General features: G+C 34.6%; 1 protein-coding gene across 2 annotated transcripts; it reads left to right on the forward strand.

Annotated features, from left to right (window-relative positions):
* Nucleotides 1-7,231: 7,231 nt before the first annotated feature.
* Nucleotides 7,232-16,797, forward strand: LOC149409431 (uncharacterized). 2 transcript variants are annotated; one of them, XM_089649934.1, is made up of 4 exons: nt 7,232-7,385; nt 7,708-9,283; nt 11,458-13,585; nt 13,754-16,797. In XM_089649934.1, exons 2-4 carry the CDS (start codon nt 7,893-7,895, stop codon nt 16,352-16,354), a joined length of 6,120 nt encoding a protein of 2,039 aa, XP_089506060.1. In that variant the 5' UTR covers nt 7,232-7,385; nt 7,708-7,892; the 3' UTR covers nt 16,355-16,797. The 2 variants fall into 2 exon arrangements, with proteins under 2 accessions (XP_089506060.1, XP_089506058.1); XM_089649932.1 differs by having other exon boundaries at nt 7,359-9,283.
* The last annotated feature ends 3,115 nt before the right edge of the window (nt 16,798-19,912 follow it).

Consider the following 19,912-nt stretch of genomic DNA (forward strand, 5'->3'; position numbering starts at 1 on the left):
GCAGCGCGCGTGTGGGAAAATAGCAGTTCGTGAATTAAATATAAATAATGCCTTAAATATAGAGATTAATAACGCCTTTCAATGCGATCGACGGAATATGATATGTGTTGTCATAATTCGCAAAATTAATAAAGAGGCGAATTGAACCTAGAAAAAATTACGCTGATCGTTTAAAAAATTATTTTTGGGGCTTGAATAGGTTATCGATTAATTGCTTTGACCCATTCAAACCTCTCTGTGAATATTTGGGGGAATAAATTACATAAACTTATATTAATTAGGTTATGAACCGTTTTTTCATTAATATTCATATTGCTTTTGATATTATTAGGTATAACATTATGCATTTATATTCTTAATTACTTTTGCGTCGTGAATTTTGAATTTAAATATTATATATAATGATTACCGCTAAGGGTTGTTTTACAGAATTTGAACAATTCGTCAAATTTCAAGGTTGATTTTTAAGTTCTGTTATTATTTAAGTTTTTTTAAGCAACTGCGAATAATGATATAATAATAGAACTTGAATAAAACCTCCACAGAACTTCTAAATCAATATTTACAATTGATTAAAAAAAATCATTGATTTAATTTCAATTCTAAAATAACTATGTACTCATGTTCAGTGTCACGAATATACGGAGAAAATTTGCTGATAAAAAATATTGCTTATTTATTAAATCTCTTCGAATTATTCGCTATCCAGTTAAAAATGGGATTGCAGCACCTTAACGAATGAATTGATAAATTTCTTGATAAACTATTATTAAAATACCTAATGAATTGTCACGATGTCGGAACATGTGTTCATAAAAATCTTAACATTTTTTGCATTTCGCCATTATATACGTTTTCCGATGTTATTACGAATTTAATAAAAGTTTATCAGGAAGCGGCCCACAGTCTCGTTTTTAACCGGATAAGCGATAATTTGAAGCGATTTTTAATAAATCGACGATACTAATTTATCTCCTTGTTATTGATAACAATTTTTATTATTTTTAGCTTTATTTGGGTTTATGCCAAAAAATGCGATTTTTCATTGATATAATAAAGTTTCCCTCGTCTTTGTGGACGCCCAAACTAAAATAATAATTACCAATAGTAAAAACTCCACCCTGCAAAGCAGATTCAGAAAAACTCCGTCTGAGAATCCCATTCTTAAAAGCCGGTGTTGAAATGTTGGCAATGCGGTTTTTTACATCATTCACTCAGTCTTTTTTGAAGAGCTCGTGCTAACAAGCGCGAGAGTTGAAATACCCAATACCTATTATTCGTCAACAAAGTTCTAACCTCGGAGTGAGGATGACGGGACGGATGTAGTGGGCGGTGCTTTATCCGTGGTCCGCTTTGTGACTTGGGAACTTTGATATTAATAAAATTTATATCGCCATCGCTTTGGTAGCAAACCACTTTGACGAATTATTAGAAGTAGGTTAAGATTTAAATCCTGCGAGCGACAAGAAACGTACTTCTCTTTTCACGAAAGCATACGTGACACTTTACAGAAATGGTTAATTTTATAGGATTCCAGGACAAAACAGAACATTGAAGAAAGGTTAAGAAAAATAAACAATAAGTCTAACTTAACCTGTTGAAGGCCGGAGTAAATAAAATGTTGTTGATTTTGTTTTCATACATTTTTTCAAGCATTAAGGCCAAAATCGCATCAAAGATGATTCTAATAAGTATTGTATTAGTATGTTCGAATGTTATCCAGATACCCATCGGCATTCCGCAGGTTAATTCAACCTAACCTAACTTAACATTTTGTCATGTTCTGTTTTTTTCATTTTGTCATTACCGTTTTATGGGCAATCACCAGTATGATTTCTTGGATTAGTTTTAAAATATTATCTTTAATATTAACGTTGACACATTTTCAAAATTATTAAGTCCACTTACCTAATTTTATTGTTTTAGTTAATATTTTTACCTAATTTTAAATGTTTTTTTCATTTTATAAAAAAATGTTATTATTACCACAAATTTTTAGGTGTATTTATTTAACACAATTATTGTCCTACTGGTTATTATCGTGTTCTGTTTATATGGCCCATACATTTAAGTATGTAATTTTAGTTAGGTATTACTTAATATACATCACAAATATTATTATTGAAAGTTTTCATGATTGTAAGATTAATAATTTGTTCATCACAATTTACGTATAACTGAAAAAACACAATTACCGAAAAACATTTCAAGAAAAAACGCATTTTCAAAATCAAAAATATAAATTATGTTTTCTTTGAGGCTTGGTATTAGGTAATTGTTATTTTCATTTAATCACACTTCATTGATTAGTTTTAATAATACTTTTTCGGAACACACTGTAGTTTTTTTCAACTCAATAATTTGAAATGCTTTTCATACTACGAATTAAAGGTTACTTGATCACCCAATAAACATTTTGAATACATGATTTGTAACATTTATTTGGTTATTACAAATGTGAATTGCTTATTTTCCTTCATACGTAAGTTTTTATTTATTTAATTTTCTGTGTTAGATAATGTTTAATATGAAATATATTCAAAATTTCATTCATATGTATCGAAATCATTCAATGTAATAATATATAAAGTGCTAAATAATATAAATATATGCTCACATTTTGTTTCATTTGCACTACAAACCCTCATTCCAATAAACGTATGTAGGTACCTAGGTTCCTTTTTAATGTAAACAAAAGTCCTGGTGAGAATATGGTATCCTTAAATGTGGTTTGTTGTGAGGCTGAAGGAACTAGGGGAGGAACGAGATGTGGAAAAGGAAGGTGGAGATGTATCTGGCTATTAAGATCTGGTCACCAAATACGGTTAAAACCATTTCAAGCAAAGTTTCAATTCTGAATGCTTGTCTTACACCAGGGTGATACTTAGATAATTTTCCACTCTCAAACGTGAAGCAAATATACATTATATATATATATATGTTTTTTTATATTGTAATATAGATCATAGTTACATTAATACATACATATTTTGCAAAATATAATATTTAGGTTCATAATTGGTCATGTATACCTTATCAGAAAAGAGGAGCTCTTGTGCCTGATAAGCGAGCCACGATTCTTACTTAGATTCAATGTTATAATATTATGTTATGTCGTTATGTGTAAAATATAAATATAATATATATATATATATATTTTTTTTTTTTAATATAAGTTTTTTTGGAAAAAAGTTTGATTTTATTTATTTGTTCTTGTTGGTTCGTAATACAGCGCAATTCGGAAGGGAGATTATTATAGTTTTTTATGGCTTGGTAAATATAGTGGTTTTGCATTTGAGTTGTTTTAAAGATTGGCTAAATAAATTGATTTCCATTTCTCATCAGTTTGTAAAATTCTTGATATTCTGTGTTATTTTTTTCTTTACACATTTTTATAATTGAAGTTTGCTTAAATATATCATCAATATTTGGTACTGGAAACAATTTAAAAAGCAATTTTGTTGGGAAAGTAGAGTTTTTTTTAAGTATTACCTTTATAATAATTTTTTGCGAGACTTTTACTGAGTTTAGGTTGTTTTTATAAGATCCTCCCCAACCTATGATTCCGTAAATAAGCAGAGAGTGGACAAGAGCACAATATACATTTTTTAGTATTTTCACATTTAAAATATTTCTTAAACTAACAAATATATATATATATATATACATTTCCTTATTCTCTTATTAAATGATCAATTTGTGATATAATACAAATCAACCAAATAAAATTTACTTGCGCACTCCACGACTTGACCTCCGACCCTGCTCACCTCTTAACCACACTTGTACACGTGTACCCTTAGTCGTATTTTGTGAATGCTATAAAATCGACTTCCATTAAAATAACTTATGATATTCTTCACAGACAATAAACACCCGTAGGTAGAATCTTGTGTGCAAATATATAAATAGCTTGACACGGTCTTACAAAAGTTATGCTATCTCCTTCTGAATTACGGTGAAACGTATGATTTAAACAGTGTTAAAAAGATAGAATACCGCGCTTTCAATTTGTATACAAAATATTACAATTAAACCTTAAAAATTAAACATCAATCTGTGAATTTCGCATTAGAAATATATTTGAAAAGAATCGCAAATTTTTCAATAAATATTTTTTAAATAATACGAATAAGAAGTGAAGTGACAGTAACTTGTTTCGTATTTTTTTTTTTTTTTTTTTATTTATTCGAGACACAAACAGGATATTTATAAAAACATTAATTATGGATTACAAAATAAAGAAAATACAATTATAAATATCCCTTGACTAATGTGTCTGCAGCAATCACATTTGCACATTCACATAATCAAACATGTAAAAAAAATGACAGTATTTATATACAAAACTTCAAACTTAATTACAAAAATTGAAGCACATAATAAGGAGAAAAATTTAAAGAGTACATATTAAAAAAAAATCTAAACCACTAAACAATTTGTTTTTATTTATTTATTTTTCTTTTTATTTTATTTTTTTATTTATTTAAGTACAGAAATCGTGGAGATATTTCTTGAAACAAGTTATATTATTTGAAAAAATATCTACGACAGTGTGTGTTTTAGCAAGATCGTTGTATGATCGAGACATTCTAGACATAGGATTAAAATTAAAATCCAGTGTTATTGGCAAAGATTTCGGTTCAAAATGTGAAATGTATGAACGCTGGTCATTACAGATTACTCAATAAAAACTAAGTGACTTTAAAACGTGACGATTTATAATACTAAAATCATAGAACATTACAGTTTGTCATGAAATACGTTCAAAACCAGCGAATTTATCTGGAATTGAAAGTAATGTGAACCTGCAAGAGAAGCACATTGCATAATGTCAGAGGCTTTAGGTGTTAATTAAGACATACTACGGGCCGCCCTAGGAAAAGCTAGAAGGAGCAACTTCAGAGGATGTACGATGAGAGGCTGTTCTGAATGGACGGAGGCCGCTAAAGGAACGCCCGGAGACACATTATCGTTGACCCCCGACTCGAATAAGACAGAAGAAGATGATATAATATGACTACTTAAATATCTAAAAAATAGTTTACAAATTTCAAAATTATGAAGTTTCAAAACGAAGATTCAAAATTATTCATAAATTATTTTTTATACATTTTTGCAAAGGGTCCATAAATCAATAATGTGAATAAGCTCTATAGATGGTTAATATAATATATGATAATAGATAATAACAGATAATAATATTAAATAATAGATAAAAGAGATAATAATGGAATTTTTTTTCAAAAATACATTAGAATTTTTTTTATAAAATATCTTTGGTAATGTTAGCATAACTCTATCCGTGCTGATGCTCCCATTTAATAGATAGTTGTGTAAAATAAAAGATACTGATAAATAATAGGTAATAATTTAATGAATCTTAAATAATTATAAATAATGATAAATAATATGTAATAATAATAATATGTAACAGTACATAATAAAAGATAATAATAGATAATAACAACGTCTAATTATAGAAATAATATTGAAAAAACCAACAGATTATCCAACACACCTAATTTTGGAAGAATTTAAAGTTTTAAAATTTAATGATCTAGTCCAAAAAAACATAATAACTCAAATAATAAAATAAAACAAAATGCCAGCTTTTTAACTGAAAGTCGTACTCGTCAAAAACATATATTTCCAACACAAAAATGTAACACCACTTTTGCTCAACATCATTACATGTATCTAGGAAAAAAATACTTCAATAGCCTAAACGAAAATATCAGAACAATAGAAAACGATAAACACCCACTAAAAGCAATTAAAGATAAGTTCAATGTAAAAACACCAAAATGATGAAACTATCTTTTTAATTAATTGTAAATTTTAATATTCATAATTACAAACACTAAATATTCTTCATCTTGATACTCACCACTCTTCTAGACACAAGCGCTAGCTTCTATAGAAGAGGAACATTAAAAAAATCAAAAGCAGTGAAAACTAATTGTATTAATTATTTTAGTTAACATTATTGATTATACTATGTAAACTGATTAATTATTTATTTAATAAAGTTTTCCGATTTGTAAATGAAGAACTATAAAATAATAATAATAATTGTATAATGTATAATAGGTTTTAAAATTTTGTAACATCAAATTGGGTTTATTTATTTATTTATTAAGACATACGCAGTACAATAAAATACAATTAAGGATATTTTTTGATATTACCTAGTTGTATTACCTATTACATATGTCCATAAAATATCATTACGTAATTTCGCCTGATATTGTTATAAAAGGAAGAAAGTGTGTGGAGAGAAAACTAAGGGTGGGTTACTAAGAACTAAGAACCTACTGTGGAGAACAAGATTAAATTAGTGTAAAACTTTTTTTTTGTCTTTTACACGCATGTTACGGATGAAAAATATGTACCTGTATAACATTATTTTCTCAATTAAAAGTGCGTAAAGTTTAACTTTGTTAATTTCTGAGAACAAAAATATGTAGCTGTATTACATTAAAAGTGCCTAGTTTAACTTTGTTTACTTATAAGGTCAAAAATATGTACTTTTCTCAATTAAAAGTGCCTAGAGTTTATGTTTGTTTATTTCTACAGAAGAAAAATACATGTTTTTTAAAGTCACTGCGAATTTCTAGTCGGTGACTTTGTCTTTTTTTACAGATTTATTAACATAAATATGTTTGACTGTCATAAATGCTTTGACACCGTTCGGCAAAAACATTTCTGGTATTCTAAGAAAAGTGACGGTAGTTTTTTATTTGTTCGTATTTTATTGGATTCAAAAGAAAAGAGAAAGTTTTTTCTACTATCCTTTTTTCCGTGCGCATAATAAATATAATAAGAGTAAAACATTATTATGATCTTTACGATAATCTGTTAAGTGAATGTTGATAATTTTTAAAATTACAGTTTTATTATTCAAAACTCATGATGAAGTAGCTAGGAATTAATATTGACCAGGCAAACATGCGTGCACTTCAATGTATATATATATATCAATTAATTGGAATGAATGCAAACAATCAACAGTTGGTGAAATAATGTTATTGTTGACCGCGCGGCTAATGCAGCCTAGCTAACCACTGACTGTGACTATAGACTATACATTCACTTACCACTTACCAGTGAGCAGCAGTGAGTGAGTTCCAAAACGGTTTGGTTCCTGTGACGCTGCGCCTGCCCCGAAATAAGCTACTAATGCTCAGCGCTATATTTAGCTCAGTGCCAGCGCAACTCTCCACTGCCGGCCTGTTTTCGCAGTTTGGGGGGGCCGATCCAACGTTTTATTCGCATTTCTTATATTTCTGGACAATTTGTGCCCACTTGTGAACGCAAAAAATGGTCCAACATCTCGTGAGCCACGGTACGTAATGGACCAGGATCAGTCCAATCATAACAAGGTAAAGAGATGCATTCCCGTTGACCTATCCCTCGCTGTGCTTACATGTTTTCGTTCAATGTGCAACTTTGTTCGGCTCTTACACTTATTTGTGAATCGTTAATCTAAATTTAATTTAAGTTTGATTTTCGCGTAAATATTTACGTACAAAAATATGTTTTTAGTATTTCGAAATAGAAATCGTAACTTCAAAATGAATTTTAATTTCATAATCTATATTGTTTGACCGATTTAAGTTCAAGTTGCGGTGTTCGACATATTACACTTATTCGTAAAATTAAAAGTATTTTTCGGTATTATAAAAATGCAATCATCTTTACCAGAGAAACCACAAGAAGCAACAGTGCCGCCGGTGCCGTTAAAAACTTACCAGTGGGAGGACGTAAAGCGGGCCCGCCAGCAAGGAGGCTACCCGTGGACCTACCTGGACAAGGAGCCGCTGCAGGGAGAAGTCATCACGGCGGAGACCGTTCTCCGGGACAGCACACCCTGCCGCTCCGTGCGCTCGATGTCCCGGGAACCATCCCGCGAGCGGTCGGGCGGCCGCTCGCCTGGCCCCACCACGGAAGACGGGTCCATCCGCATCCTCATGCTGGACGCGTCCCCCGGCAGCAGCCGCAAGCTCGGCGAGGGAGAGGAAGACGTGGCACACGTGCCCAACTTCTCCAAGGAGATCTCGCTGGACTCCGAGGAGGACCTGCTCGGGAAGTCCGCCCCGGCCGGGACTCCTCGATCCGTGACGCCTGACCTGCCGCCCAAAGAACCTAAGGTCACGCTGTCTCCAAAGGGAATACTCAAAAGGAAGCATCCACCTAAACCAAAAGTGCCAGCGGAGGACTCACCCAGAAATTCTAAATGTTGTCATCCATTTGTTGAGAAAATCAAGCTTATTGCCGACAAAACATTGCATAAAACTGAAAAAATGTTGCCTAAGAAGGACGCGAGTCATAAGAAAAAAATCTTTCCTTTTACCGATGAACAGGAAATCATACCGTTGGAATGTTCTCCTGGAACCGAAAGGCGAGAAAGACAAAAACTCGCAGAACAGGGAAATAATGAGAGCCCGAGCCCGACTGAAGTCAAGATATCTCTCGTAATGCAACCTGGTGATGTTGGCCCTGTTGTGACTGAAAATTCTCCTGAAATATACGACCTTGATTCATCTCCTTCGAGCAGAAGGAGAAAAGAACATATTTATGAAGATATCGATAAAAATGAACCGATTAACGAAAATTTTAGTGAAAAAGAAATCGGCGAATCGAATGATATCATCATTCAGGATACGGAAATGCCATCAATTATAAATAATGTTGTGGTTACTGAACCACCGCCAGCCTTCATGGACGCTGAACCACAATCCTGCATACCAATGGATGCTGAAGCCCCATCGAGTGGAGCTGTCAATTCTGTACCACCACTAACCACAGATGTAAATATGGATAGTGAACAAAAGTCAAACCTAAGTGTGGAAACTAAATCAGGAGACTCAAATGATCCAAGTCTTTTAATTGATGATCCCATGGACGATGAAGAATCGACATCGGAAAGTATAACTAAAATTAAAGCAATGTATGACATAAGCATGACTCCAGATAAATTAGTGAGAGACGTTTCAAACGAAGCCATTGTTTTGGAAGCAGAAGAGGTATCAGACATTGAAAAAGCAATTGATGAAGATAAGCCGCGTGGTTCTCCAAATATAACTATTACCGAAGTAACTGACGATATATTTGATGATCAACAATTAAAATTGGATACGCAAGATGAAAATATGCAAGAAAATGTCAGCGCTCTGGATAGACGAGTTCATTTCGAAATGTCCGAATCGATAAGCGACCCTAACCATGCGGAGGAAAACCCTCCAGATGACGGGAAGGAAAATGTATGGTCTAAAATGAGGTTAGTTAGCATATTATGTCTAATGTTTATTTTGCCTGTACTTAACCACGTCAGTTTCATAAACACATATGCAATGAAGGATTTATGTATGTCTCAAAGTAAGTGTTCTCATGAAATGCGTTATTGGTTGCGATTTGCTTGTATTATTTATGTTCGAATATTGCAAAGCGCCGCGGTAGTGGTGCGAAACACTATCCAGCGCTTGAAAGATCCCAATAATATCGCTGCCTTCGTAGCCCGAATTAGAACCGTGGCGACATATCGCGGGGGGGGATAGTGTCACGGCACTTGTGGCGGTGCGCGTGGTGAGCGACAGTGGCGCTGGGGTGAGCCATGAGCACCCTGCGGCGCTGGACCTCCGAGGGCGGCACCCCTGCCCGCGGGCCGCTGTACCCCTCGCGCGAAGGCAGCGTTCCCGTGCGCACCTCCCGAGAGGTGCGCTGCGGCTGTCAGTTCTTCCAGAGCGACTCCTACCTACCCGAGCGCCCCAACGTTGGTTCGAGACCCCCTTCGAGGGTTAGCGACGCGATTCGCTTACAAAGGTCAGTTATTAACCCTCTAACCAGCGATCACTTTTATTTGCAGCGTTGCGTGGGTGTGCTATACGTTGGTCACGCTTTGGCAAAGTACAATCGCCCAAACATTTTTTAAAAGTTCTATATAACTCTCTGCTGTGTATTTGCGAATTGAAACGTTTTAGTGTGAATTCGAAACTATGTAAATGCAAGAAAAAAATAATGTTTTAGCGACGAACTCTTTGTATTCCGCGTGCAGGAATAGAACCGGGACACAAGTGGAGAGCGGCGGCCGGTGGCTGCCCGAGCTCGCGCTAAAAGCGTCCCGCCTTACATAACCTGCCGCAGAGACTGTTCTCTGCCGACACTTGTTACTACTCGCACTAACAAACCAGCCCGCTATGTTTTAATCATCTTTATATGTATATTTGTGTTGTTCAAATCAATTCAATGCTGCGTATAAAACCAATCGACATGAATGCGAGAATTCACGAACGTGTTAAAAGGTCTTGCCGTAAATACTTTTTTATTTCAATATAAGTTCTATTAATTGTCTTGGCAAGGTTACAGTGGGTTGGAACGGTTAAATAGACAAGGTTAACTCTCCCAATATAACTGACCTGTTGTTGAGAAAATGTTCAGCTATTTTCATTCGGTATACAAATTCTTCTTCATCTTTTTTCCAATATGAAAGTCCACAATATTAGGTACATCATTATATTTATTGTATGTTTGTATTCGTGTTTTAATAGACTGTTGAAGTTTTAAAAACATGTTTTCATTACGAACGCGAACCCTGGTAAAGCATAAAATCTTACTTACAATTCTAATCATATCTATTTATCATTATGTTAAGATGTTTTTATGAAAACTGTCCATTTTTACCAACATTAATTGAATGAAGGTATTTCATTTCATAAAACCCGCTACATAAAAAATATTTCCTTATAATGAAGCAATATTCACAGTTTAAATATTTAACTGTACATACTATAATAACGTAGCTATGTGTGATTTTAAAGAAATGTGCGTGCGTAATCATTATTTTTATTTACAAATTTTGCAATTTAAATTTGACGAATAAAAATGTTAAAAAATATAACAAATGAAAGTAATTGTTTTTGAAATTTAATGTCGTTATTTAATTTGCTAGTTAATTGTCGAGAACTAAATAGGTACTATAAATAACTAGTACTTTATATAACTTATTTATTCTAAAGACCTGCAAATATTGATCTTTACAATGTGTTTATTATAAAGCGCAGATGGAATATTTGGCAATGATTTATTACAGTGCGATGGTTAATCGGTATTTTCTACTGAATAATATGTCAATATTATGCAGTAGAAATACTACCTACACACAATATTATAATAATATTTTTTTCTTATTTTATCTACCCAAATGAAAAATGTATTTATTAAGATTAAAACTTAGTGTAATTTAGATGTTTATATTACATATACAGTGATTAAATTATTCGCTATAATTTTATTTTTTGTGCCTTAATATCTGTGTGGATTGTGCTCCATTGCCTATATATATATATATATATATATATATATATATATATATATATTTCCAGCAATATGAATTGGATGAATATTTATCCCACTGGAAGAATGTTGTACCTAATCAATTTGTTTGATTTATTTCAGTGATCATGAGTACGAACCTATCGGCAAACCTACGGAGAACGATGTGGGAGAAGCTAGAGGGGGAGGCCAGGGCGAGGTGGCGAGTGGCAGCGGGGAGGAAAGGGGGTGGGTGAGAGAGGCGGACGACGCCTCCAGTACCACCTCCCAAGAGAGACAGTTCCTGAGGGCCGAGGAGGACAACGAGGCCTTCAGCGCCAGTGCTACGGACGGAGAACCTGACACGGAGCATGACGCCATGCTTCTACAGAAAGAAATAGAAGACAGGTTCTTCGTCAATACTCCCACCACCACTGAATCGAGGACGGACTGTGAGATCAGCACAAGTCAGGTGGACTCATCTGCTCTAGAAGACCTGCCACTCAAAAGAGAAAACAGGAAGAAGTCTACTGTTGCCTTGGAAACATCCAAGCTAAAACAGAAAATAAAGAACCAAACAGGAAAAATTAGCACCCAAGCCGGAAAATTGAAAACCAAACTGAAAACCATTAAGAAACCACAGTTTCATATGCCTGAACGCCCAAAGTTTAACATGCCCGAAAGACCAAAATTCAACATGCCAGAAAGGCCGAAATTCAACTTGCCAGAAAGGCCTAAATTCAATTTTCCCGATCGGCCAAAGATAAACTTTCCAGATAAATCAAAATTTCGTCTGCCTGACAGGCCAAAGATAAATTTACCCGACAGACCAAAGTTTAATTTCCCCGACAGACCTAAATTTTCAATGCCCGATAGATCCAAATTTAAACTACCTGACAGGCCGAAATTGAATTTTTCGACGTTTAATCGAAATAAAGACAGTAATCGAAAAACAAAAACAAACGACGAAATAGAAATCTCTACAGAGTCTACGTCCGGTTCTAATAAGAAGCCTATGATTAATTTCGATTTCCGAACATATCCACGATTATTCGGAAAAAATAAAAAAGAAAAACGCGATGGAAAGGAGCGGCCAGGAACTCCACCACCAGGATTTGCTACTGTCCCGAGGATGACCAGAGATCGTCAGCAAGTAGTGGCATCTCAGTGGGATCATGCAAGTTCTAAAACCGACGACGAACCGAGGCAATATGGCGTCCCACTGGATTATTCTTATGAACCTGATTTTGAAACAAAATTAGCTCAAGTTGACAAAGACTACAGAGAGATGCAGGAAGAAAATAAAGAAGAAGAAGACACAGCACACCACGCTAAGATTAGCCATAAAACTCCAAGAGCTGTCATTGATAATCAAGAGCTATGGAACAAACTGGAAAGAACTACTGTTCAAAAGTTAGAACACGGTAGTTCCCTACCACACATACTACCTGGAAACGAAGAAAATGGTGCATATGACGAATCTAGGGTGACTGAAGATGACGAATCGTCTGCTGCATCCACTGGTCAGCACCGAAGAGGTGTTTTAGAAGAAATCGACAAAGATGAATTCTTTTTGCGTCAAAAAGGTATATCCCAAGATAACATTGAAGTAGGAAAGTACTTGAGTGATGAAATAAGAGACGCTTTTAGATCACCGGTCAACGCTTTGAGCCAAATAGATAGTGGAAACAGATACAACCAAGATGAATATATCGATGATCATAACATGGATAGCAGTGAAAACATTGGGTTCTATAAATACAAAGATGATGACGATAATGATGAACATCTTGGATACGATGCGGATTTGAATACCAATGAGACAATGGCTGAAAATGATGACGGTTATTATACCTTTCCGCCAGTGAGGCCTTCTAGAGCTAAGAAACTGAAAGCTTTAGCACAACAAGAATCGGACAAGACTCCTTACGATGCAACTCACGCGGAGAATATAGTTCAACTGCAAAATGTTAATCTTGAAGAAATGTCGACTCCTGAAATTTTCACCGACCCCGTTGCTAAATCATTTGATGCTGAAAATATTCGAAAGCACGTATTCACGAGCTCATTCAAGGAACCAGAAATGCTGGAGAACTTAAACGAATATGAAAATGAAATGGAACAAACAAGAGACGTTCCAATGATTCCTAAAAGAAGGAAAAGGAGCACAAAAGATTTCAATTATTCAGAAAATGGTTCAATTGACAATGAAATGTTTGATCGAGATGATTGGAATGAGCCCATATCAAATGAAGAGAAAAATTCTAATGAGGTAAACAAAACATTTATTAATAAATTAATAAGTTTGTATTATATTTTTTACTTGGGTGCTACTTTTTATCACATTAATGAATCCATTGTTATTTTATTAGTTCATAAATAGGGTTGTGTCAAATTCATTATATTCAAAACGCTAATAATCTATTGTTTTCATCTCCAGATTATCGTCCATCGGACAGAACATATAATTCCATATAGTACAGATAATGAAGAACCTCCAGCACTCCCTCGAAGAAATCGGTCTCGCTCGAGAGGAGGTTCACGAGGAACATCTATTTGCGATGACGACAGAACTTCTCGTGGAGCGGAATCCATTATTCTCGACTCACATACACAGCTCGCACCCGTGGACTTGGATTTCATGGATGATCTTGATGACGGCCCTGGGTATGCAGTAGTGGACAAAAATTCACAGAATAGGAAAATAGAACCTCCACCAAGACCCCCGGCTCCAATGCGACGCCAAAGATCGGCTAAAAGCTTAAGTGGTGAACGACAGTACTTCACCGTACCAAGAGCATTAAAAGAATCGCCTCCTCCGAGAAGACCCTTGAGAAATTACAGTACTCTGGGCCCTTCGAGACCCCCAAGGAAGAAGTCTACGTCTAGCCTTACAACTTCAGAAGTTGATTTTAGACATCATGATTCAAGTACAGATGTAACTCAATACGTTGAAATAGAAGACGAAGATCAGGAAACTCAAAAGGATCTAAAATCTGGTGATGTAATCAGTAAAATGAAGGATCGGCCATTACCTCCACCGCCGAGACCACCAAGAGGACCAAAAAAGAAGAGAGATAAGGAAGATTCTTTTGATAAGAAAGATGATGATGATTTCTTGAATCAGTCTCAAGATGCACATCAGCCACAAGATTTTATTCATTCTCAGGATATGACCAATTCTCCGGCTATCGACCAGATACTGCAATCAATACATTCTCGGGATATGGTTGATTCTCAGAATTCTATTGATTCTGAGGGGTTTGAAGAGAAGATACCACCGGGAGAGGAAAAAGAAACAGATTTCGTAAATGACTCCGATGAAGTGACTAATAAAAATATTGAATCAGATACGCTGATCGAAAATTATTTGATTGCAGATGGATCAGCGGAAAAAGAGAAATTAAGTTCATATGACCAAGAAGAAGTTATAGAAATTGAGGTTTCAACACAAACAGATCCATTGCCAGATGATTTCGATTATGACCTTGGTATGGATGAGCCATTAAATGATCATTTTGATTATATTCCCGATACTATAGCTGATTTCCTGAAAGAGGAAAGAGAAGAGCCAGAAGAAAATTCCATCGATGTAGAAATATTTTCGAGGGGAATACAAAAGTTTAGAGAATCTTCTCGACCAAATTCTCGAGCAAGCAAAACGAGAACACCAATTGATAGACCCAGAACTCCCTTGGGGAGAATGTCTCCTACGGCTATATTAATTGAAAGAAGGGTTTCGAGTCCAACGAGAATAAATGAAAGGAATGTAATAGTAACAGAAGCTTCTTTAACTGTTCAACCAGTCGACGAACCGATAGTTGAGCCAGAACCTACAACCTTCGTTCCTCTCAATCGTATGTATCCAAGTGTCGATTCACCCCCGTACACAAAGAATTGGACAACCCACTTATCACAAACAGTTCCCACAACCGTTCAAGCGATACCCTCGAGGGAGGAAAGTATGTCAACACCGCAACCTTTATGTTTGTCTGATGAAAATATCTTGATGGAAACTGAATCACGAACCCGTCTGCCAAATGACAATGCGGAAATTGATATCTTAAGAACTCGGCGTCTGCAGGTGTCAGACTTGGACGTAGAAAGATTGAATGTGGCTGAATTACAAGCCGGTAAAATACTAGTATCTGAAATTGAAGGTCTATCCTTACAAGTGGCAGATTTAAATTCTAAATCTGGGCACATATTTGTTAGGGGGCTAGAATTAGCCCCCGGTATAATTGAGGAAATATTACAAAAGTTCTCCCAAATGGTTCCTTCTGCTACTGCCACATCACCTGCTGCTCCTGAAGCATCTACTTCAACTTCTGCAACCTCTGCACCTGTCGAATCGCAACAACAAGTTATCGAACATCCACGACCTGACACTAATCAAGAGACGCAAACGGAGGTAGATCAGCAACTGTCTGATCAACCTAGTAATCAAGAAAACGTTTCGCAAATGGATGTTCAAGAAAGAATAGCTGCAGCTGCCGCAAGTGATCCCGTTTTAGCTGAACCACCGCCAGAAAGACCGCCTTTACCACATGTACATCCTTTAGCGTCTTCGATCTATCCTCTGGCGTACTACCCGGAATACTCAATCCCACCAGGATCGTTTTACCGTTTACGAAATCCATCGGAAAGACATCCGGAAGAAGTGTCAGAGCCTGACCTCCCATCAGCTCACACTCGGCGCCGAAAGCATAAAAGGGAACCAGCGCTCTCCAGTTCCGATGAAGAATACAGACCGGTCAACAGACGAGCTCCCCCATCGCGATCAACTGGTGAGCCCTCAGTTTCTGAACTATCCATCCAGTTGTTCCGCGCTTGCCAGAATTCAGTCAGCAGATCTGTGCGGCACATCTTATCCTACATTTCGTCTCACTTTGGAGGCGGGGAGGACAAGAAAGATGTCCAGATGGCGCTCGTCATATTCCTTGTGATGATTGCCGGCTTGATAATGCTAGGCGTGGGAGACGGGCGCACTGTACATCACCATCATTGGGATTTCTTCAATCCACCCAATAACGAGAAATAACCAATCGTTAATTAAATTCACCACTTTACTTCCAATACTTTCATATCAAATATCTGTACTTTTTTCTGATCTATATTCTGTTTTTCTTTTATTACTCTCAAGATCGGCTGAGTCAATACACAGATGAATGCATCTACAACAAAGATTAATTCTTTGAAAACTAATTAGGGTCCTTTGTATTATATGTGTATAATATATTTATTTTGTATTTTTAGAAGTAGGTTAATGTTTTACTATTCGGAATAATTTTACATTTTAATTTACTAAACCACACAATATTTGCATTTGTTTTCATTAAAGGTACTGCCTGTACCTTCAACTAATCCACGCATGCTCTCAAATATTGAAGATGCAACAATTAAATGTATTTATAATCATAGCTATATTTTTGGCATTTGTTACATAGTAAAATAATAAAACCATTTTTATGTATTCAGCAGAAACATGAGATTTTACTTTTTTAGAATTTAAGTTATCCTTGCCACATCAACTTTTCAACGATAGAAATATCTCAGTTTTAATTGACCTAGTACACATTATGATTATTATTAAAACATTACATCACTTTTCAGAACCAGATAGTTGTCGAGAAAATACCCATGGGTTTTCTCAAGTGCTTCTGAAAATAGACGTTATTCATTCTGTTCATTCACATTATAAAAATATGTTGGCTGCTAAAACATCGAAAATCTTTTTTTCTTTGAAGTTCGTTTAGTCCATTTATTATTGATGAACATTACATACCGAATGATGTGATCTATGAGGTTTTGATCCAACCATGCTCATTTTAAACACAAGTTACCCTATTATCTTGGAAAAATCTTTTTTTTTATTACACTTCAAGAGCATCGTTAAATGTGAAAACCGAACAAGAGTCCCTACTGCACCCAACCGCCTGAAGCCAGTAAAATCCTCGAATGGGGCATGTTGTGTGGCTGAAGGGTAAGTGGAGGAGCAGATGAGTCAGGGGAAGGTCGGTAAGTACCTGGTACTATTCATTGTCGACATGTAGATTTTGTATCTATTAATGTGGTGTAAACAAAATAATTTGTTTACATTAAAATAAAGTACTTTCTTTTTACACACCACTACTTAATCATTTTTTTAATTTATTTCATTCATATTTTTTTTTTGCTATTAGTGATATTTAAAGAAAATGTAAGTAAATGTTGGTAACTCCATTAATGGAGGACTTAACGCAGTTGGCGCTAGCAAAAAATTGTCCAAAGAAGCGAGACTAGTGGTTCACAATAGAGTGCTGGTACCTAGTCTGATGTATGACAGTGAGGTATGGAACTGGCAGAAGAAATGAGAATTCTATCTAGGCGTATGGCAATACCATGTATGATCGTGTGAGTATTGTCCTGGGAGATCCAAGGAGATCCGCGGACGTTCTAAGCGAATGAGTAAGAGATAAGAAAGGAAAAATGGTTGTAAAAATATGCCTAAATGGCTTGGGCATGTAGATCAAATGAACAAAGAATTTTTTTTATTTTTTTTTTTTTTTTTTTTTTTTTTTTTTTTTTTATTTCATATATATCCCGTTAAACTACAGTTAAGTAGTTTGTCAAACAGGATTTTTATTACAACTTTTTACAGATTACAACTTAGACCTTAATTTATACAATAACAATAAACTTACACATTAAATCGCCTAATACAAATTATTTCTACCTAGTAGCCACGTTTTCAGCAAATATCTGACTCTATTTGGAAATTCGCATTTCTTAATATTACCAGGTAGCATATTATATATTTTAGGCACATTATACTCAAGGGTTCGCTGTCCGTATTTATTATTATGTTTAGGTACAAGCATGCCTTCATTCTTTGTGAACCTAGTATTGTGCCCATGTTCAACTTTCCTCTTATACTCAGAGTCAGATATGTGCTGAATTAATATTTTATACCACAATAAGGCCTGCACCGGCAAAACTGTTAAATTTTGATACAAAAGTGAAATGTTTCGTCTTTGCGAAAAAATATTTTTTTTAACTAGTAATTTAACGATAGAATTTTGTATTGATTGTGCGTAATTTAAATTTGTTTTGCAAGAATGTCCCCAAGTGGTTATTCCATATCTTAAAGTTGATTCCGCGAGTGACATGTAAATAATTCTTAAGGTATTCACAGGAACGAAACACTTCAATTTGTATATTCTACCCACTATCGCCCGCAGCCGTTTACAAATTTTGTGTATTTGTATGTCCCATTTAAAGTAGCAATCAACAGTCACGCCCAAATAAACATATTCGTTTACTAGCTCAATCGTTTCGCATGAGCAGGGCTGCACAATATTTTGATGGATGCAGGTAAAGTTATGAGAAATTATTTCAGGCATGATGGAAACTTTTGCATGTGGAGATCTTATGTGCATGAGTTTAGTTTTTTTTGTATTTATAATTAATCCTACGTCATGACACCATTTAATCAGAGATATAAAGTCTTCTTGCATATATTTCATCGCAGTATATAATTGTTCATCCGATATGACCAGTGCCGTGTCGTCAGCATATACAAAGTGTTTAACATGTGAGAATAGTTTACTCATTATTGATACAAATATTATATAGAGGGTGGGTCCCAAAATTGACCCCTGCGGGACACCGGCGTACATTTTTTTTTTTTCCACTCAGTTTTTCAAATATTTTTACACAGATATGTCTATTAGATAGATAATTTTTAAATAAATTTAGTAGATTTCCTCTGATTCCTATTGCTTCTAGAATATTTAATAATTTTTGCGGATTAATTGTGTCAAACGCCTTGGAATTATCGATAAATAATACTAAAACATGCATTTTTTTATTTAATTCATTATTTACATAATTCGAGAAATCCTGTAATAATATTTCAGTACTCTTTTTCTTTTGAAAGCCATATTGACTTTTGTCTATAATGGAAAATTTCTGTAAGTATTTGTTTAATTTTAAAGAAATATATTTTTCAAAGATTTTTTCAAGTGCAGGCAAGATACTGATAGGTCGATAGTTTCCTATCTCTGAGTGTACTCCACCTTTGTAAATAGGTCTAATTATAGCACACTTTAGATCATCAGGTATTTCTGCTTGAGTAATAAGTCTATTTACTAAGTGCGTAATAATTGGGGCTAAAATATTTATATGTTTTTTTATGTCGTGCATTCTTATACTATCCATTGCAGCAGATTTTGAGTTTTTAATTTTTTTAACAATATTTGTTATCTCCGTGATAGTTGCTTTAGGTAGGTACATACTGTGAGGTAATTCTACTGTATCAATATTAGATGCTTTAAAATCACACTTGTGCAACATATGACATATAGTATCTGAAAAATAATTCACATATTGGTTAGTTACACTTTCCACTGTCTGATCTTTTATCACATATCGCGAGATGACTTCATCACAATTGCTTTTAGTTTTTCTTCCTAAAATTTTATTTATCTCATCCCACGTTTTTTTAGTATTATTGAAACATGTTTTAAATTTATCTTTAAAAAAATATGATTTTTGTTTAGTAATTAGTTTGTTAACATTATTTCGAAAGGCCTTGTATTCATTTTCGTAATTTTTATTG

This window comes from Hesperophylax consimilis, chromosome 31, assembly GCF_061612785.1.
Source record: "Hesperophylax consimilis isolate HC1 chromosome 31, BYU_Hcon_1.0, whole genome shotgun sequence".
NCBI classification, from domain to species: domain Eukaryota; kingdom Metazoa; phylum Arthropoda; class Insecta; order Trichoptera; family Limnephilidae; genus Hesperophylax; species Hesperophylax consimilis.

Excerpts from the sequence above, each read along its gene's own strand:
- LOC149409431 (XM_089649932.1), top strand. The coding sequence starts at position 7,689 with ATGCAATCATCTTTACCAGAGAAACCACAAGAAGCAACAGTGCCGCCG. Across the intron at positions 9,284-11,457 it reads AATGTATGGTCTAAAATGAG|TGATCATGAGTACGAACCTA; the intron begins GTTAGTTAGCAT and ends GATTTATTTCAG. Across the intron at positions 13,586-13,753 it reads AAGAGAAAAATTCTAATGAG|ATTATCGTCCATCGGACAGA; the intron begins GTAAACAAAACA and ends TTTCATCTCCAG.